The 23,020-nt window shown below is 36.1% G+C and overlaps 1 protein-coding gene across 2 annotated transcripts in view; it reads left to right on the forward strand.

Moving 5' to 3' along the window:
- MEIS1 (Meis homeobox 1) overlaps window positions 1–23,020 on the forward strand; it is a 127,257-nt gene that overhangs the window by 81,478 nt on the left and 22,759 nt on the right. For both annotated transcript variants that reach the window (XM_024211116.2, XM_024211117.2), the window contains exon 9: window positions 19,612–19,688. In XM_024211116.2, the coding sequence (XP_024066884.1) occupies window positions 19,612–19,688 (77 nt within the window). The remainder of the gene's footprint in view (window positions 1–19,611; window positions 19,689–23,020) is intronic.

Consider the following 23,020-nt stretch of genomic DNA (forward strand, 5'->3'; position numbering starts at 1 on the left):
TTGCAGGATACTAACCGCTCTAGGTTATTAACAAAACATTTGTGATATTGGCCAATAAGACACATGCATCCACTGTTGCAATTTTTACATTGTTGATATTAGTTTAAATTATATGTTTGAATAGATTATAAGGCTCTGTGGTTCTGATTTTCAGAAGTGCAAATTGCTTGCTGTAGAAACACACAAGGACTTCAGAGGGTTAAAGGATATAACGGTGCCATTAAAAATACAGCTTGCCAATGAGCTATTTTGTGAGAATGGTATAAATATGAGATACACTTGTCTGGCTCATTTGCAAGCATTCTTTTTGACTTCTTTCACACAACTGGTGTTTTTGTGTTTAATTTAACAAGAAATGAGTAGTAAATGAAAGCTGCTGCCTGAAATCCCACTGTGAGCGTGTTTTGCACTTGGCTCCCCAGTGAAAAGGCAATTTGTGAAATTATGTGATAGAGTAATTAGATGAAGCCAGGGCTTCTGATTGTTGCCATGCTTATGAGGCGAAGGTTTGCTGGGGGAAAAAAAACGGATTATTACCCTGGCAAGTTGGCTCAAAGCTTCTTCATTTATTTGTAAACAGAATATTTAGTGACCGCATAGGAAGTAGCTGTAATCACCAGCTCGTAAAGAAACCACAGCAGAGCTTTTGGATTTTTACAGAGTGCTCATGTAAAATTTAAGCTGGGAGGCAGAATCCCTGTTAATGTAATTAGGATCTAATTTACCACCCTTTGCACACAGATGTAATAATGTCTAGATATTTATTCTATCTTTAAGCACATTACATATACCTCAGTGTAGCAGTTATTGAACAGAAACAGGTGTGAGCACTTTTCAGATTCATTTTTACACTGTAAACACACAGCGATTTAAGGGGTAATATTTACCAAAAAATGAGGGGAAAGAATGTCTGCAAATGAGGCAGTAATGGACAGTTGCCCTTTATGTACTGATGGATTTCTCAATGGTTAAGTAAATTAAAGCAAATGCTAGAAAAATCAATAGGCTTGCAGAGTCTTGGTTGTGCCTCATAGACTTCAGGACAGAATGACAGATGTGGTGCATATGACCCATTTAAGTATTAATGCTTGGGAAATTGCCTCTGCGTGCAAGGTTATAGGCCTAGAAATATTGTTATATTAAATTACAGACAATAATATTTTTAAGTATATGTGGAATTTTTGTTTCAGTTTAGTTGTTCTTATATGTTATATTTGTCCTGGAAGATTAGTTGCTTCTATGGTATGCTACATCTGTTTTGAAAATTCACTGCATGAACATTTTTTATAAACCTGCAATTGAAAAGCAAGTGTGTTGCACACTGAAGGGATATAGTGAATGTGTTAACCAATAAATATCACATGTAAGTGAGTCTGAATTAAGAATAATTAAAAGATGGCTTTCCACATGTCTGAAGAGTTTATGCAATGCATGAAACAAAGACATTAAATCAGTTTATTCTGTATGACTCTAAACACAAAACAAGATATGAATTGAAATATATGTTAAAAAGGGCAAAAGGAGTTAATCGCGGAGGGCTATAGCTTGCTCACCTTAATCATGTGAGTACTCTCATTGATATCAGTGGGGTTACTTATATAAGTAAGGTGAGCAGGAACTGACCCTGAGTGGGAATCTTCTAAACAGAGATGCAGTTCAGATAGAGTGACTAGGTAGAATATTTCTAAATGTGAGTGTATTGTTGTCAAAGACTTTTGTTACTTCTGGAATGACTTCTAGGTATGACAGCAGGGAAGTAAACAAAGTTAACTGTCCTGCTTGTGCAGTCTCGTGGAAGAATAATGTAAAACTGTGGTGGCACCACTGATGCAATGGTGAAGACAGAACAGAATGTTTAGGGGGAGATCCATTGACAGCCTTACATACAATACCAATTATCCTGTGTTCCTCCCAAATCTCTTTGTCCGTGCAAGTAGCAGTGTATAAAATTTTGTATACAGATATAATATAAATATTAAATACAGTTTTAGATCATCACAATATGTTGCATGCCTATTGTTAACATTCTTCCAAAGAAAATTAAGAGTTAAATTCCCATTGTATACTGATTCAGAATCCAAATGCTACTTCATTCCAGTGGCACTTAGTGTATTCATCAATTTCCATTCCCCCCAGACCTCCTCCACATGTCTGTTCTTTGCAGCATCTTTCATATTTCAAATATTTGTTAGTTTTATTTTCTACTTCCATTTTCCAAAAATGTGAGAGCTTGACTGAGAGTGACACAAAATGTTTTCATTGGGTCTAACAACTGCACACCACTAACAGTAGCTCCTGTAAAATGATGACATTGCAGAAGGACAGATTATTACTTTTGGGCCTGTTGAAAATGTATTTGCGTATTCAGGATGGATGAGAGAATAGTCCTGAAGGCTGTCAGGCCCAGGCTGTGTAATATGGAGCTGGTGACAGAACCTTGTCATTTGCCCACATCTAGCTTCATTGCTATGGTGACAATATGCAGTGATGAAAGTTATCATTAAGGTTCGGACAGCATGCTCTATGGTTACTATAGCCGCCAGCCTCTTTGCTGTAGCATATTAGAGCTGATAGCCCTTGGTGTCAGAATAGCACCAAATCTCTAATGACAGAAACTATGCACAGATTTTGGATACGTGGTGCAATTGCTTCTAGCACAGTTGCCAACCTTGGCAACTTTTTGTGTCAGTGACAGAAAATTGCCTGTATTTTCTTAGTTATTTTTATAAACTTCATTAGTCTCAGCAATTGATTTTCTTGATTTATTTTGTATGTGACAAATGAAATAATATATTTGTGAGAAGTCCATTTTTATGTGCTCACATTTCTATTCCTGTGTTGCGTGAAGGTCAAGATCTGAGCATTTTCATTTTGTTGTAGATACAGCAAACATATCAATCCGTGTTTACTTGATAACGGCTTTTTTAAAATACATGTTTGACGGGGGGCCTCCTGAACTAGGTCATTTGTTTTTGTCCTGACCATTAAAGATCAAAGGTCACTGGGAATCTAGAAGCCATTAGTCAGTGACTGTTCTTTGCTGGATCCCTAGGTTGTCAACTCACTAGTCACCCATGGCAACCTGGGCAAGACATGCTGTCAGTGACTTGGCAGGGAGCCTGCTTTACTTCCAGATTGCATAGATAAGAAGTGGAGCAACTGCTCTCAGAATTGCTATAAAAATATGCTGACATAAAATCTACATTTGAAATACAGTATGTGCATTTCCATGCACATCTTTGTTATAAAAGTCATGGGACATTTGAGAACAAGATTAGAAAGAGATACATTGGCTTTATAGCAATCATTTTGTGCTATTCCTCTTAAGTCCTTGCATTTTACATTTCCAAATTTATTTTTAGTTTAGTAGCAAATGGCACTTCAGAAAGAACAGAGTTGACTAAAATGTTCTTCCACACTGCCAGTACAAAAGTTCACTTTTTTTAAACTTCTGGTATTACATTATTTCATTTGAACAGATTGATTTTTTTTTCCCTTCTGAAGTTAAAGTACATTTGGCAGTAATAAGTTTATACATATTAGGAACCATGGGTAAAAGACATAGCTGCTGAGTCAATTCACTCAGCTTACTTCCCCCATTGAGCCCTAATGTGTCCCAATCCCCACCCCTTTCAGGGAAAACATCATCAATTATGAGGCTGACAGGAGCCTGGGACTCAGTGCAAGTTGCTCCTTGGGGTTATTCATCTTGGACCAAAAAAACCTGGCACTCAGCAACATTCATCACTTCCACCTACATAAAGTAACTGAGTCAACAGTGGGGTGAATTATCAAAGGAAAAAGGGGGAAAATATTTTGAATACATAGGAGGCAAGTTCGTTTGGCCTCGAATAACAGGAGAAATTGAGTCATAAACTAATTTGCTATTTATAAACTTTAAATTGTAATTTGATATTACTGCTGAATGTGTAGATTAAATCATCCTTTGGCTACAGGGGTTATGGTATTTTTCCTTATGTCCTGACGTTAAGTGCTTTGTATTATTGCACTAATGCTGCTGAGATAGTTGCTGCATTCCTCTGTAGAGGTGTGCTTTCACTGTTGTGTGGATTGATTCCTGTCAACAGTGTGTGTGTGTGTGTGTGTGTGTGTGTGTGTGTGTGTGTGTATACACTGAGGGGATGCCATATAAGTGATTCTTTATAGTATGTAAAGCACCTTTATGGTGAATGGCAGTACTGTATATAAACTTAAGATACTATTATAATTTAATTCAGTGGGATCATATGATAAATATGTTTATTACAAGGAGTTTTGAATAACCTTTGATAGAAAATATTTCCAAGTGCGATCTTCATTGTATATTAAATTGATACAGCGAACTCTTTAGGCCAAAGTCTCCAGTAATTTATATTTACAAATTAAATTGTTCCTTATTACAAAAAACCCTGATATTTCAACTTGTACAGTTGCTTACATTGCAAATTTGACCATACTTCACTTGCCGTAGAAATATAATAGAGCCCTGACGAGAAAGGAGTAGTTATATTATTTTATTAACCATACCACCTGGGTTCCTTAAATCTGTACTGTGGCTAGATGGTTGTCTAAATAAACATAGATTATGTAGAGGACTCTTTATCTTATAGCTGGCACTACTTATCACTGAACCTCCTCCTCCCTCCCTCCCTCCCTCTGATTGTTAGTTCTATAAGAAGATTTAGCAAGCATAACTTACAGCTGATAACCTTTGAATGTTAGTTCAAGGAAAATGTGCCAGAGTAACAAAAAATCTTACAAACTGTGCTGCAGCCTATTAGAATAAAAAATGCTGTGCCATAACACTGATTTAGAGGAAGAGACATTTGCCAAGGTCTTTACTCTGGGAGCTGGATGTGAATTTGGTCTAGACTAAAGTGATCAATAATTTTAATATTTGAACAGCAGTAAGAGATGTCAGGTGGAATGAACCTGTGTATATTTCTTAAATCATCCCTCTGCTGGAGGTCTTATTTTTAACTTTCTTTAACTACTGCTTCCCATAATGTTTCTCTTGGACAGATTGCTTTAGCTCTACTGTTTGGAGTTGAATTGATCTTGACACAGCACTAGAAGATGCTGTTATTGTCACTTTTGTTTGATGGTAAATGATATACACCTGAGCATAGGAAATAAAAAGACACTGCAAAATAATCAACAGCTTATAGTCCTACATAAAAACCAAGTGGCTCTGTGTAGTAGTGAAATCAAAATATGAGCTGTTTGAAGCATGCTTATTGAGCTTGCAAGAACTACTTACATGCAAACATGCTAAGAGGGTAATAAAGGTCTTTGGGGTCCTTCAAACATGAATTTCCCCCCCAAAAAGAAAAGAAAAGTCCCCCATTCAATACCGCAAGGCAATGTCATCACAATGTTGGAAAGTCGACTCACAGCTACTGGGTTATTGCGGGCATTTCTGCCCTTGTCGTTTGGATTACCACAGTGCCACGCGTGCAGTTACACAATGCATAAAGGCGAGGGTTATTTCTAGGACAGATAATTGAACATTAATACTCGTTGACATTGTCGTAGGAATGATATGTCAACCTGACAGGGCCTATGTGCTTACATCTGCTGATTGGCTGCAGACGAAGGGGATGTTTGTCACATCAGACCCGGGGCCTCACTGCAGTGGAGCCAAGGATGATACAGCCATTAATCAGGAGCTGCCATCTTGGGCGGAGATACCTTCTATAAAACATTTATTGTGTATGTTTTTTTTGTTTTTATTTTTTTGGCCTGATTTTACAAGAAGTGTATTTTTTTTATTGTTTGTTGTACAACAAACCAAACAATAAACAACTTTAATGTTACACACACATTTCTGAGAAGTATATGAACCATTTTTAATATTTAAAAAAAGTGAATAGATAGAAGTTACTCAGAATGGTACAAATCTAAGATCAAGTTTAGATAAGGTGTTTCTGATTTACCATTAGGAAATAACTCTCATAAAAATGTAAATAATAATAATACCTAGCTCTTATATAGTGCTTTTCATCAGTAGATCTCAAGTAGGATTAACATTCTTGCAATTTTCTGTTGCCAACAAAACTTTCTAGACAGTTTTGTTACAGATAAAGCAAGTGTATTGCAATCATACTCTTGTCTCCCCAAAATCACGTGAACAGTGTCTTTCAGTACATTTATTATAAATCTTTAGGGAGCTAATGCCTTTGTCACAGTATTTCTATGGCCACACTTTACTGAAGATGTAACTATTCAGAGAAATGAGAAGAAGATGAAAAACAATTACAGAGCCTCTGACGCTACAGCCAGGACCGCATTCTTAAAATACGGGTAAACAACTATTTTGTTATTTCTCATGCAGTTTTGCCCTGCATAAAATGTTATAAAGTGGGGCCCCTGAGAACATCCATTATCCCATTTTGGTTAACATCACAGATTTTAAAAATCCCGGTTGCACTGAAGCCATGAAATAAAGCTTTCATCTGTAAAGATCTAGTGTCTCTTTGTTATTAAAATAAATGAAGCCATTAAACAAAATATATGCATATAATAGTCAAGTTCATCATTTGATATAATCAAAATGATAGAATTTTACATTATTTTAATTGGAACAGTCATCTTAGAAAGGTTCATGTATGCAACAAGATCAAATGTACCTGGTCTCCCTGTTACTTTACGACTTGTTAATAGTGACTTTTTTTTTTTTTTTTTTTTTGGTTTGGTCTTTAGCTACTTTCATTCAGGTCTTTGTAAATGTAAGTGGAGTGCTGGTCAAGAGAGGAAAAAAGGCATGCAAGTTTTGCAAGCTTAGTATTGACAAAATAAATTAATGTGTTGTTATCTTCCTGAATTATTAATGGATATCATATCATAAATGTGCTGAAAGCTACATTACATCTAAATGTTTCTGTTTGAAAATTCATTGATTGTCTATTTAATGGTGGTACTTACCTAGGCATCCAAATGTGGTTTGTTGTTGGTGTGTCTGGCCCCTGACTGAAAACCATTCAAGATAGGGTCTTGTAGATTGTATCCTTTGGTACTGGGGTTATCCGGTTTCCCCCTCCCAATCCTCTTTTGATGGCTATAAATGTGACACATTTTCTCTTACTGGGAGGGTAGAAAAGGGGCCTCCACTGAGATCATTGCCAATGCATTTCCATGGATCAGTTGGCATCAGATGCTCATTTAGGCCCTGATCTGGCAAAGACTTAAGGAGATATTTAACTTTACGTACTATGGGTGGAATCCACCAGGCCCCATTTAATTGATGAGAATGATGCTACTGACTGCCATAGGGCCAGGATTTCACCCTACCAATAGTTCCATTGACTTCACTGTAACTGCTCAGTGTGCAAATTCTGCCACCCTTAGTCACAGTAAGCACCTCGCTCCACAAGCAGTCTCACTGAAATCTAAAGTACTACACAGTGTTAGTAAGGGCAGGAGGGTTTGGCCCATAAAGATTCATTGAAATCCATTTGAAGTCAGTAGGAGTTTTTCCATTGACTTCAGCAGGAAATGGATTGGTTCTTTAGAGAGGGCTCCAAAGAGTCCAAGCATGTCCCCAGCCCAGAGGAATAAGATCCCATAAACCCTTTTCAAGTCTAAGCCTTTCATACAATTAATGTTCTTAATAAATCATATGGATCAATACATTGTGGTCTAGTGAACAAACACATATGCTGCTAATTTAAGGATGGAACTAGAAATGTGGGGAGGAAGAGAACCAAAGGTTTCCTCCACCCCTTGTTTTGTCTCAGTAGATCTAGGTAGGAATAGTATTACTCTGTAAAAGCATATCCATTTTACATTTAAATTCATTAATATTCTCCGCTAGATTCCTTTGATAATTAGGATAAACAATTAACTAGAGCACTTTTTCCTTTTAAGAGTTGTAAATCTATCTCTCTCCTAGTAAATGTAAGTTACGAAATTAGCCAGCCCTGATCAAAAACTGCACACAGTTCTGCACCCTGAATCAGTCAGAGATTTCACACCATAAATTTGTGTAGATAAATTCTCTAGTCAGAAAGCAGAATTGCTTAGTTAAGTTTACAGTTTAAACTTGACTGTATTAGTCACATATGCAATATTACTAAACTTAAACCCTTTTAACAGAAGAAAACTTATTAGCTAGAGTATGAAGAATGCAATTCATGAGAGAATCTAGTGGTAAAGGTAAAAATACTGGCGAATGAACTATCAGATGTAAAAGCTGAACTGTAGGTGTATAAGAAGAGGGAACCTTTAAATAGCTTGCCCTGTATCGGAATGTGAACAGTTTCATGAAAAACAGCTCTAGTACAGGTAAATTGCATTTGAATTTCAACTTCAGATCTGTATACCTCCTATTTGGCAGATGTTGAATTGATAATGCCTCTGTGTTAAAGAATTCTGATTGTTTCTTATGCTACCTTCACAGCTTATGAAAATACAAGTAGACCTACCTAATGAATATTAATAAGAATGATATCTAGATAGCCTATAAGCTCCTAGATCTTTGGAACTTGAATGGAGTAGTCATAGAATTGATGTGGCTTTTGGTTCCTTGGAATTTACATACTTTTTCAGAATAAACTTCTCCATAATGTTTTTATATTATCATTTAATAGCTGATTTTTGGCAACAACAGCTGCTTCTCTCTCTCCATCCACAGTAAGAAATATTTTATATATAAAATATTTCTTACTGTGGCTAAAATGTATTAAGACATTTTAAAAGAAGGGACGAAAAGCTTAGGTGAAAAGAGAAACTGCTTCATCTTCATTAAGGTCGGTCCCTTTTAATTTATTTACAGCCACGTGATCGCTGTATCAACAGCAAAGAAAAAAGCATGTGATGGGTTTTCTTTTTTTGATGTGTGTTTGTCTGTCTGTCTAACAAAACAATGTATAAAGCAGCTGCAGCAGTTAGCAAGAAAATGAGAATGACACTGTTGAATTCTGATATCCATATGTCCTGTGTTGCTTTAAAGTAAATTCCATGCAAGTGTATTAGATGCAGTTTTACTTAATTAATATTTTCATAGATTTTTAAGGCCAGAAGAGATCATTAGATCATCTAGTCTGACCTCAAACACTAAAATATTATTGTGGGAGGCAATATTGTCAAGTGGTTAGAGTAGGGCAATTGAGAGTCTAGTGCCTCAGTCCTGCAGTCGGATGCACATGGGCCCAGACGGGAGGTCCTGTTTAAGTCAATGAAGCATCACACAGGACCTGATTCCACTTGCACAGGTCGGGGACTTGTGTTCTATTCGAGGCTTTGCCTTTGACTTACTATGTGACCTCGGGAAAGATTCTCAGTCTCTCTGTGCCTCAGTTTATTTCTGTGTAAAATGCATGGTGTTGTCAGTTCTTGTGATGTCTCATGATGTTTGGTGTTTTTCCTAAAGCCCCAGTTCCTGAAGTCAGGTGATTACATGAGAATTTCATTTCTCATTTAAAAGAAAAAGTAAGTTCTTAGACAAGATTGAAAATGTGAACCCTAATAGCTCAAAATCCTGAAGGTAAATAAAAAGCATCTGAAGTCTATTATTTTTAAAGTGTTTTCATGATCTGGGGGGCCTGAGTCATGTTTTTTTGAATGGTTGGGGTGGATAGAGTAATATACTCCTCTCAGAGAAGTGCTGTTTATGAGGATCGATTCATTGTTTGCAAAGCACAAGGCAAAAGATGAATTTGTATAAATAAAAACGATCATTGTTATTGTGTGGGTCTGTTGAAATTAATTTCACAACTGAAATATCTCAAATGGAAATCATTTGTACACAGACGTTGCTGGAAAATCATAAGGGGTCACATTTAGTTTACAATTACAAACAAGATGCACTTTTTGTTTCTAAAACTGTTTAAAAAAATACTTGGAAACAAGAGCATTCTAAATCCATGCAGTGGATTTTGTAAAAAGCATCCCCGTCTCCCCCTTAGCATGACAAAAAGGCTAAAAAAAATTAGCCTGATATAAAGAAAAAAGTCATTAAAATGCAGTTCTTTCAATTATATACCATTATTTGTCATCTTTATTGCTTTTCTATAGTTTTCATTGCACCTTTAATGGTATGCCTGGTCAGAAAAGGTGAGATGGAATGTGAACACACTTGGCTGCTGAAGCCGCTGTTAGTGCCTACTATCTGTGCTTGAATCCCTTTCCCTGTAGATTTTAATGTCCCCACAGACTGCTGGCAGCCTGCTTCCAGCTGTGGCAGGCATGATGCAGTGAATTGCTTTTGAATGTTCTTTACTCAAATAGGCAGTAATTACAAGCTTAAAGAGGTTTAGTGGTCCAGTAAACTACATAATCACCCCTGAATTAGCCTGGGCTCATCAGTTGCAGTCCAGCAAGCTCAAGTCTGCTGTTTGTATGCACTCTCTATCACATAGCAACCTGAGCAGCAGGTGTGGAACAGCAAGAATCCCCCATAAACACAACTGTCTACTGGGGACAATGATCTCTAATGAGATGAGGCTACACCATCACTGTAATTTAAGTGGGAAAATTAACGCCAGAGAATGTGTACCAGTTCCAAGAGTCTTTAGTTATATTGGGAAGAGTCCTGTTTCTCTAGGTTTTTCTGGATCTTTAAATGCATCTTTCTTTTATGAAGAACACATTGTGTTTTTTGCTCATAAGTTGTGTGTACTTTATTCTTTTACAAGGATATGTTGTGAATATTTAATGGTGGACAGGGCATCTGTTCAAGGACTTTTGATGCCAACAAAGAAACATTTCAAAATAGCAGCTTTATTTTTCATTTCCTTCCATGGTACTTTTTCTAATGAAAATTTGTAAATGTAAAACCTCTTTATGTTGGCATTTTAGATGGTCAGCTGTGTGTGTGCATTTGTAAATCTGTTTGTAAAACCTTTTGGTTGCTATGCAAGAGAAGGCAGATGAGTTTGAGAGAATATTTTCAAACTGTTCAGTTGTTACGCTGTGTACTATGAAGTGTGTTATCTCTTTAAGACAATTGTGCTACTTTCTGAGCAGGAACTCCTAGGTAAGGGAACTTGTTGAATAGAACACACCCCCTTAGTGTTCTTTCACTGTAATCTTGTGACCCAATAAGGTGTGCCTAGGAGCTTGTTATCCACAGTATAAGGAGACAGGCTTTGAAATACAGAACACAGCAAGACAAAGACAGAAAGAAGAGAACACAAATAGAGGTTTGGCAAAAACTTCTTGGGATTACCACCTCTATTGCTATCATTTACCAGAGACTGTGGACTATTTCCAAGCCTACCTGTTATAAAGTCATTTAATGCAGATAAGGACAGTGAATTATTACTGAGAATAGGCTGCTGGTTAGGAGATATTTACCTGAATTAATCTGCTTCAGACTCACCCTACAAAACAACAGAAGACTTTTATGGAGTTTGGTTCTTCTGTGTACTACTTATTTATATAACATTCACGGAAACATTCTGTTAGAGCTGTGGATTTTTCCTCCTTGATAGGAGCTTTTAACTTGGAAGAAGGTTGGGGCAGACAGCAGATTTTTATGAGCACTGTTCAAAGATGGATTTAACCTTTTGAGATCTGTGACTAGCCTTCTGATGTGAAGTTGGATTAATTAAAAAGCTTGCTTTTAAGTATGTGAATTTTAGTTATAATTGGATTGGAAGTTAGGTAATGCCTTTACTCTGTTATTTCAATGTCACTCATGTAATATTTCATTGCTGTTTGTACTATTAAGATCATGTCACTTATTTTAAGGATGCACCTTTTCGTAATAATTACTTTGTCCTAAGCTATTCATCTTCAAATGCAGTTGCTTTTGTACAGTATTGATATATAAAAAAAACAACCAAACACCCTGGACTTCAGAAAGGGAAAGTCCGTCACCCCAGTATAATATCATGTAGACTAAGCTAACAAAATAGCAAGGAATTACTTTTGTAATGAATTAACAAAATATATTGTAATATATATAATCAAACACTTTCCAATCAAGCTGATGCCTACTGTGTACAGAATGTGAAAATACAGCCTGAAGCACAGGTTGGCTTTTACTGTATTAGTGCTTCCCGTTCACATTTCTGACATTTTGTACTCACTCAGATTTTTTTATGGAAGTGGATGAAACTGTTTGAAATAAAGTTGACAGTCTCCTTGTCCTTTCCCAGCAAAAATTAATTTGTAACAGTACGTTATACAGTGCTAATGAAACACTTAACTATGTTTCGACTTAGTAGTCGCATGCAATCTGCATTTCGTGCAGGATCGGAGGTCGAAGTGGGGTCTGGAGAATAGAAGGCTCCTCTCTATTCCTGCCTCACTCACGGATCCACTCCTCTGCTGACTTTTGGTTCCCCTTTCCCCGTCCCTTCTGGCTCATACAGAACCACAGGATTTAACTAGGAGTAATGGGTAAAAGGAGCATTTACCTCCCTGAGTCTGCACTCATTTGTGCTGGTGTAGAGTGGGGACTTCTCTCTGAAGTCAATGAAGTTAACCTAATTCTTGCTCACACTAGTTTAACACCTCAAAACCGTAAGCTCTATTAGATTGACTAAGAGAAGTGAAGGAAGGTCCATGACTTGGGATAATTAAACCTGAACTGGACAACATAGTGGGTCATGTGCTGTAGGGACGGAACAATGTTGTAGTTGCAGGGGGATGGATTAGATCAGTGGTTCTCAGACTTTTGTACTGGTGATCCCTTTCACATACCAAGCTTCTGAGTGCGACCCCCCCTTATAAGTGAAAAACACTTTTTTAAAAATATATTTAACACCATTATAAATGCTGGAGGCAAAGCGGGGTTTGGGGTGGAGGCTGATAGCTCGCGACCCCCCATGTAATCACCTCACGACCCCCTGAGGGGTCCCAACCCCCAGTTTGAGAACCCCTGGATTAGATGATCTATTAGGCTTTTCCATCTCTGGCTCCTATAATATCCGGTGTAGGGGATGAGCTGAACTCCCTCCCCCACACACACACACCTCTTTCTCCCTCCCCGCCTTTAATGAATGCTTACATTCTGCATAAATTGATGGGGCACACCAGAAAAGTATTAGCAGAATGCCCCAAGCCATACCATATCTCTCCTTGAATACTGGAGAGGAGATTCATGTTTGTGTATGCCAAAACAGGTTCATAGACAGCTCTTGCAAGAAATTATCTACAAAGGGGAAATGGAAAGAGAGACTCATAGAGCAAGGAGGGCACTTTTTCTCAGGAAAACACAACTTGTCCACCAAATAGTATAGTTCTGACCCCCCCCCGATGCTTCCTCAAACAAAACTAGGTCTCTTTTTTTGATGCTGAGATACTTTATATAGTGTATTTTCCTTACTAAGGGCCAGATTCTGGATACCTTTACTCACCTTGAATGGTACCTTACTCCTTGAGTGGTTCCCACTGGAATCAATAGGACCTTTTGTGGAGTACGTTGCTATTCAGAATCTGTCCCTTAGGAATTCTCTGATGTAGTAGAAGCCAAACTGCAGAGTATCACTTTACATTGTAAAATATGCAAAGGCACCGCAGTTACTTCAGATATTACATGTTTTTATGTTTTGATTTTGCATTTACAGTTAACTTTTCAATAACTATCAGTGCAGGAATTTAATAACAATAATGTTATTAAAATCACATTGAGAAGTGGCTAGCTTGTTAAGCTATAGTGTGTGTGTGTGTGTGTGTGTGTGTGTGTATATATATATGTATGTATGTGTGTGTGTGTGTGTGTGTGTGTGTGTATATATATATATGTGTGTGTGTGTATAATTTTAAAGGATGACTAGGTCTGCTTTGTGTATTTAATATGAATATATCCTTCTATTATGTTTACTCACTACATGTGTTTTATGTACTGAAAATACAATAAATGAGTTTTAAATAACAAATCAAACAGACAATACAGTAGCATTGTACAGCTGATTTACAGGGCTAAACTATGTAACTGATTGTGCGAAAGTTATAAAAGGTTTTCCTTTGTATCCTTGTGGATGTATTTAGAATAAAGTGATTGCTGTGAAATGTTTAGCTTTTCCTTAGATGTGCAACTCATTCCCATGTGACAAACAAGATCTAGTTTTCAGCTTTTCAGTAGATTTTCATAGCTGCACACCTCAACTTGGCAACTTCTTAGAGCCACTACTGAATAGGGCTTATCTACAAACTAATTCATCCAGACTGAAAAATGAGCAAACTGTGTCTAAATGCATTCTATTTATTGTTCAATCTAAATACACTGGTGAGAATTAAGAAAGCAGGTTGAAATCTTGTGACTTTACTGTTAGTGTTCCAAACGCTTTTGGCTACTTTGCTAGTGCAGACACCCTAGTTATTCTTTTGATTCCACCATGTGTGAGGATACAGAACTCAACTACTATAAATTCAAGCTATGTTCTTAGACTACACCATGCACTGCTTTTGTAATGCAAATAGCAGGCACAAAGTGTCTCTTTGATAATGTGCAGTCAGGAGACAAAAAAGCATTCACTGAAACAGTAAAACTAATTCATAAAGCTGAAATACAATAAGGAAGCATTATGGATTTTTTTAAATGTATCATAGATCAATTTAATTGTGAACAATGTAAACAATTCACGTGTACAACATATAACCCCTCCCCCACACAATATCAAATTCTTTTACAGTGAAAAAGTTTTGATTAAACAAGATTTAAAGTTAACTGTAAAACTGATTTGTAATTTGTCAGTATTATCCAGATCACCTACTTATTCTGTTTATTAATTGAACAGCTAGGTTTAGACCCGTAATATAGCTGAGCAAGAATCTTTAAAATAAGACTATATATAAATTCAAAAACTTTTCATTAGAACATTTTATAGCATAATACAGGAATGTAATGGTTAATATAGTGAAAGTCCATGTGGTAGACTTTTTTTGAGGGGGGAGTTTTTTGGGGGGAGTAAGTATCTCTCCATCACATACCAGAGTTTAGCTCAAGGTCATCTTCTATAAATGCATTAAACTTAGCTGTGGAGGAGGCAGAGGACTGGAGGAAAAGGATAAAAGAACTTCTGAAATTGTTCTCCCAACATATTCAGCCAAGCAACAGAACATGCTTTGATAAGGGTTATTATATTGGACAGTTGCCATAACTCCTCATATTAGATCAGTTCTTCCTGTGCCTATTCCCATACCTTTTAAAGTATAACATATAACATTTTGCTTGAAAATTGCTTCTATCTCTGTGCTTTGTTACAGCTGTTTTGCAGTTTGGGTATAGAGGCAGTTCTATGTCACAAGAAATTACTAATCTGGGGTTTGAGAAGGGACAGCTTAGCCTTCCATTATCTCAGCAGCAAGCTCTGTACAGGATTATTTTCCATTTTTCTGCAACCATTACAATGTGCTGTTATAGTGGGCAAAGCAATGAGGGAGGGAATGTTATTGATACTTGGTTACCAGGGCAGATAAGATAAAGTGTATCACTGTCCTGGCATCCACATTTGCAGTCAGTAGTGGAAAATTTGATGAAAGGAGTACATTTGGACAAGGAGTATCATTAAGATATGGGTCTGGACACTTTCCATCTGTATTTACTGTAGAGTTTCTCTTTACCTATTGACTGTAGTCAAAGAATAAAGAAGACTTATTGATTGTTTGGTTAAACAAGTTCTCTGCTGATTTTAAAAACAAAACAACACCACGTTCTATCAAGAATGCTACTCTCTAAGTACAGTTTTATTAAACTGTTCACAGAAAACATAATGGAAAATTACATTTTTCTCTGTCAGTTTCATTGCTTTGTTACTGCTAAAATGACTGCTCTGACTTAAATTCTGTAAGTTATTTTTACCTTTTCAAATGTTCCTTAACTGTTTATATTGCCCTGGGTAGATTCCCTAGGGTTAAATTTTCATTTGCATGCAGGCTCAGATGGGATTATTAAGCAATCACTTCTGTACTAAGTCATTATTACAAGTAATACCACAGAGCCGCAAAAACACATTAATAGTGTCAAACAATCCACATTTCAGTACTAGGTTTATAGTAAGGAACAAGTGGTAGGTTTCCGATAGGCCAAATGTTGCGCTGTAACACTGCTGCAACCCATTGAATAGAAAAAAGTAGAATTTGGCCCCATTATTTTACAGTAATGCCTTAGTCCTTATTTGTGTAAGCCTGGCTTCTTCTGAACTTCTGTTTCCCTACTAGCTACCTATTTTCATAGATTCCAAGACCAGAAGGGACCAATGTGATTATCTTGTTTGACCTTCTGCATAACACAGACCATCGAACTTTCCCAAAATAATTCTTAGAGCGTATCTCTTGGAAGCACCCTTTTCCTCCAGCCTCCACAGGAAAGCTAGTCTGCAATCTCCCAATATACATGTGTTGGATTGATTCTAGCCTTACCCTACATAATCACTGTTTTATAGCTTTCATTCATTCTTGAGGTGTTAATGTAGATCAAATGGAAAACACTCCAGAAAGAACATTTCAGCTACTGCACTGCCCTATATATGGTCCCAATCGTTAATTCTTATTGTGAGATCTAAAGGTAATTTTGTTTGCTCTCCTAATGCGTTGCAGCTCTCCCAGTGGTCCTAGCATTCCTTTCTCAAATTCACATCTTGATCAATTGTTTGCAAATAATTAAGCTTTTAAGAGATAATGGTATGAGGCTAATGTACATAACAAAGTAAAGGTCTCAAGTCACTGTTTATTGAACAGTGGTCCAATTTGCTTTGATATCCCAAAGTGATCTTAGTGTTAGGTATATTTGCCAACGGGAATCAGTGCTACATTTATAAGTGACTTTTTTAAAGAGTGTCTTTGTCCCTTTTAAACAAAATTAATAAAGGAGCACTCTCATGGAAACTATCTATTACTGCTACATATGTGAAAAGAGTATTAACAGCAATAGTACAGAATGAATTTCCTTATTTCTTCATAAAATGGCAGTTCTGAGGATTTTCCCCTTTATCTCTGTTGCAATGTGATGTCTGCCATTGCCTGTAGCATATGCCTTACTAGCCCGGTGGGTAGGAATGCAACAAGGCTTTGAAAGTTTTTATAGCAACCTAGCCTGTGGCATGTTGATTAGTTGTCAAGTCATTTTTTTTAAGCCTATAAAGGCACAACTCATAGTATCCACAAATAGCTTATATAATAAGGATGCACAGTGTTCAAGATATTTTAAGTATATTGAGTCTCCGTATAAAAAGCCTACCTCATTGTGAACTTCTGGCTGAGAGGGATTAGCCACATCAAGTCATGGCTTTCATGTGATTATAACAATTATAGATTTTTCATGAAATTCAAAGTTTATGCTACATTAAGCCAATAACTAGACTATGGAAAAAATCAGATGACCTTAAACATACCGTGATTTAGGGAATTTTGTTTGATACACTTAAAGCAATTATTTATACAGTGGCTGTATTATTCTGATGACTAATTTTATCCGGTCTTGACTATTTGGAAAAAAATCCAGAACAACTGAAAATTGCTAAATGGAGACAGAGTTCTCAATTCCAGTAGCTAGAGGCTATCTAGTAATTATTGCTTGCTACATAAAATTAGACACAGTTTGTTCAATTACTTAAACTCAGATCACATGCAAGGTGACAAAGCAAAATAAGAAAATAAAGCATATCCTTTTATGATAGTAAAGTTAAAATGAGAAGTAAAACTAAAATGAAAGTCTACAAATCTTCATAGTAAGGTTTTGAAGAGAATACTGAGGCTATTTCAAGCTGAATGGTCAGGTTCTTCTAATGGACTAAGATCAAGTTGATGGACATAACTAAAATACAACAGTTTGCTGCGTAGTATATAAGTACAAACATGTTTCTGAAAATAAAGCACAAATGAATTGCAGCGGCAATTACATTGACTCTAAACTTAAATGGCATTGATACTGTGACCATAGAGCATAAAAGAACTGAAAGGTGGCTAGCAAACTCAGCAAGGAGTGGCTATCAGCACATTTAACAAATAATATAATTCAAAATAGTTTCTATGAATGTTCTTTCAATGGTTGTGTCATGTTTATGCCCATAAAAGTATACTTGTCATTAATGGAAATGTAGCTCAGATATAATTAGGAGTATGGAGCTGCCCTGGAAGCATTTTCAAAAGGCAAAAATATATTGGTATTGGAAAGTATATAAGATATATTCAGTCTACATATAATACTCCACCACTGATGGGTAAAAGTCATGTTAATCATTTTTCTGTGTCATAGGCATATTCTGTTAGTGTTAGAGTCCACTGCAATGTGCTTTCTGTTCTGTTGGACAAACTGACCAGAGAAAACAAATTGAATTATGAAAGTCCATAGTTTGTAAGATGAGGTAATTCAGTAATGTCAATTAGTATAACATAGCTATTAGATTTCCGGTTATGTGGTTCAGAGTAGTATGTAAAACGTGTTCAATAGGTATCATAGAAGTAAGATCGTTGGATTTTGAGTTATAAATTCCTATATTTTTAAAAAGTTTTAGTTTACATCTTTTGTAATATTGCATCTAATGGCAACGCCAAAGAACAGTGGTATGTTTTGTGGAAAAGTGGATGTGTGCATAATACAGTAAAGAATGTTGCAACTGTTAACATGCTGTTTGGACATGTCAAATCTATTTTATCAAATAATTTTACTGGAATTTTAAAATAACTTTATCATGTAGTGGACCAGAAGTTAGTCCCAGGTACTCTGGCATTTAAATTTCAAGTTAGTGGTACTTTTACCTATAGTATAGGGCCAGAATAGATTACCCTAAAAGACATTTCTTCCTGAGGATTGCTGTATTTGTGGTTTTGGTTCATTTTCTTTAAGGACAATAATACTTTAACATCAAGGAAAACGACGTTGGCAAAGTTGTTTCTAAATTCAGACTTGGATGTGGTTTTTGCTTTTAACTTATTAAGTACCGGTAATTTGTATTCATGCATAAGTGAATTTTCTGAGAAAGCAATCAAGTTTTCACAAGAAATGTAACTTAAGATTTAATTTTAATATTGTCTTCATTTAAACTAGTATTTATTTTCTGTCTCTCATGATTAGTGTAGCACAGCTATGTTAATGTCAGACAAAAATGTGCTGATCATTGACCTTATATTGGCCTATGTTCAAAATCCCAGCATTTGTTGCTGTTCAAGATGCTGATTTTATTTGCAAATTATTTTCAGGCACAGATAAGATTTCCCTTCATTAAATCAGACTCTAGTGGTGCTTATATATATATATATCTATATATCTATCTATCTATCTATCTATCTATCTATATAACATAGCTATATGTTATATAGATAGATATATCTATCTATCTATATAACACACACTGATATATATATCAGTGTGTGTGTGTTTTCTTCATTATTTGGTGAAATGCTGAAAAAGCCCTCAGTCACATGACTTTAATAATTCCCATAAGACGATCACAAAACTTTGTGATACTGCAACAAATATCCACACTGAGTATCAAGGTACTGCCAGTATCCTAAGCAGCTATTTCTACACTTCACTAATCTTTATAATTGGCTTGTCTTTTACTGCCATTAATTAAATGATGTAGTAGCCCATTAATAATTACAAAAGAGTGACACACCTCAGCATTTTCACCTTTTTAAATAGACGTCAGACTTTATTATTAATTAAAAGTGAGTAAAACCATCATTTTAAATCTATATATTTATTTTGGTATCTTTTAGCACCCTTACCCTTCAGAAGAACAGAAAAAGCAGTTGGCACAAGACACAGGGCTCACTATACTTCAGGTGAACAATTGGTAAGTAATTTTATTTAGTGTTTACCCACAGTCAGTACTCTGACCACTAGCAACCTGCCTCTAATGATTGGCATTCTGCTGACACGCCCTCCTAGTTGCCAGCTTTCCGTGGAAGTTTATTGATGCAAATGTATGTAGCCTACAGAATGATTTCAGTTGTGGGAACTATAGTTTTAGTACTGCAGAAAACATATAGTATTTACTTTCCCATAGCTCTTTAAATAGTTACATTTCAGTTTATATGCATGTCTGTGTTTTTCCTGGATATAATTGTGTCTGCCCACCCATCCTTTAAGAAATCAATCACTTGAGACCCAGAAAACGTAAGTGAGATAGACACCACTCTGTACATTTTCTTCAGGCTGTATTGATTGAGTCCATCACCGTTTATATCAAATTATTATTTTTGACTAACAAAAAGCTATTTTGGGATCTTCTCAGTGTATTTGAGTTTTTTTAAAAAGAAAAAAGAAAGAAAGAAAAGAAAATCTTGAAACAAACTTTAAGGAAAATCTGCCTTTTCCCCACTGAAGTATTACAGGGGAAAAAATTGTGTGTTTAATTTATTAATTTAAAAGTAAGGATAGTTGGGACCCTTGATTTGTTATAACAGAGACAGCTTTAGAAAATAAAACCATTGCTGTATCTGAATCAGATGTTAAGTTGCTTATTATTTGTGGCTGGGTTTCTGCACCAGCCAAAAGTATTCCGATTTAAGTACAAAATTGTGGCATCAAGACTATTTTTTAAAAGTATGATTTATTACCCTTTGTTACTGCAACAATACTGTTATTGAAATCCAGGTTTCATACAAAATAGCAGAACAAATGTCACATTTGAAGTGTATCAAAACCTAAAACCCTGTGAAACTAAGTATATCTAATTAATTGTTCTAATATTTTTGAATTAGTGTTTAAGATGGGAAACCTTATCCTCTTTGAAGTAATACCCAGGAATTGCCAACATAAGCTGCAAGCCTGCTGTGGGGAAGGGAGTCAGAAGTGCCAGTTTGCAGACAAAAGTTGTTCTCCCTCCCCCTTCATTCAATAAGTGTCAGAGATTAATATTACTGAAGCTCTGATTACATGGCCTAATCCATTTTAGTGAATAAATTTTGTCTTGATGTCCATTGCACCTACATTAACAAACCCTCCTTGGTGAGAGAGACTAGGAGCCTATCGGAGAGATTTCAGATATATTAAACCCCATTACAGAAAATGTAATTTCTGTCAATATAATCCCATGTATTCTTCAATTTAGTACTTTAGAGATAACAAGCTACTTACAATATATTTGCCTTTGGAGGATTAATTTACAAAGAGCACTATCTGTGAGACACAGGCAGACTCACATAAGCATAGCTTGTAAGGGTTATCAATTTCTGTGACCTCACAGCAGACCTGGGAGATCAGGTTTTGTTTTTTTGTTTTTTGCAGCCTTGTAAGACACTGATTAAAGGAAAATACAGAATACCTTATATACTGAAGTGTGCTTCCAGATACTTACTGTAAAAATAAAAAATAACGTTGTCCTAAAAATATCATCAGATATATTTTAATAGCAAATTCGGTTTCAGTATTCCAAATCATTAGTGGGGGGAAAGTATCTTTATTTGTTATAGATTTATTACACCACCCTTTGTCCAATCAATATCTTAATTTGTATTATTGTCCTTAAGTTGAATGATAGGTGGTTTTGTCCATTTTAGGGGCCATGTAGATAACCAGGGCTCCTACTTAATGATAATGGCCTGAGTAAAAAGATTGTTGCATTGGAGAGGCTCTGGAAATGTGTAGCTATGTACAGTTGGTACGTCAACACATACCATCCCTTACTTCAAATCCTGCTCCTACAGGTGCATTTGCTTTCCTTTCCATCTTTCATATGCTAGCAAAAATATTCTGTGAGCATAGCTACCGTATGTATGCCATAGAGATATTGAAATGGTTCTTCCAAGGCTATATATTTGCCTTTGTTAGAAATCTCATGTTGGGTGAACCTTTGGAGGCTGAGCCCATGAATGAAGGCCATGAACTATGAGGAGAAATATAAAAAGTCAGTCCTTTCAGTCAACAAGGGAAAGTATGAATGGAGGATCTGACTGAAGTATATGATTTCCTATGGACAAGTATGTCAGTTTAGGATGGCCTACAAAAAGTTTTAGGAGACAATGATCGCAGCATGCTTTTGAACTAACGTTAGTAGATTTTTATCCTGAGTGACGTTGTGGTCTCTCTTTGTACCCAACTTGCCCTATAATTGAAATTTTTGTTTTTGTTTTTTTGTCACACACGTCTGTATAAGCTCCCTATGTGCAAGAAAAAAATTAATGCAGGTCAAAATACAGTCTAACTGAAGTCTCCTGGATTTAGGGCAGTCATACTGCAGATGCCAGTTTGAGAATTCTCCCATGGAGTTACAATTAAATTGTAGTATTCATTCTTGAGACAATTTCCCCCCAAATGGTTCAAAACTGGAGAGCTGATGAAGTGCATTTTTAAATTGTGTGTCCATGTTTGATTTCCCATTGATTTTTGAAAGGGCAGCAATGCCAAAATGCAGTACACAGGCTTTCAAAAAAGGCAGTTTCAAAAAATGGATGTTATGACTGAAAGTCTGAGAGAGCAGGCCATGGAAAGGACTACTTAAAACTACCTGTGGGATAAACACTGAACAGCTAATTTGAGTGTTGGTGATACATGAAAATGTTTCCCAACATTTTTATTAATATATTTTTTTATAACAAGGTATGCCTGAGAACAAATTATTTTGCCTAAATTGTTTGCTGCAGGGAACAGCAAACAGATCATTTATGGTTTACTTTGCCTTTCTTCAGCTGGCTCGTAAGTCATTCAGCCACAACTTTCAAAAAAATTTTACCTTCCTTCTTAGATCCTTCCAAACTTGTTAACACACATGTACATTTTTGTATTAATGATGAGTCATTGTAAATCACTGTTGCAAAGATTAAATAAAATGCTGAAGGGCAGCCCGGGTGCAGATCAGTCATAAATTATTGGCAGCAACATAGCATGTGGGAATACATGAAATGTGCATGAAAAACATAAACTCATGTCTAGTAGTATGGTAGTTAGTCCAGAGTGGGAACGTTGGATTTTTCTGGATAGCATTATAACTTTGCCACAAAACAGTCAGGGAAGAGAAGGTTTGTTTTATGCAGTGTGAAAGCATTTGATCTATATCTTCTGTGATATTTTGATGCCTTTAAAATAAATGCTAGTTGTGTACTTTAATTTTCTTTGCAAACTCTTAATGAAAAGAGGATGATTTTTCACATGCGTTCAGAAGTGTTATTGTTCCTTCAATTGATG

Source organism: Terrapene carolina, unplaced genomic scaffold, assembly GCF_002925995.2.
Source record: "Terrapene carolina triunguis isolate 2854851 unplaced genomic scaffold, T_m_triunguis-2.0 Scaffold132, whole genome shotgun sequence".
NCBI lineage: Eukaryota > Metazoa > Chordata > Testudines > Emydidae > Terrapene > Terrapene triunguis.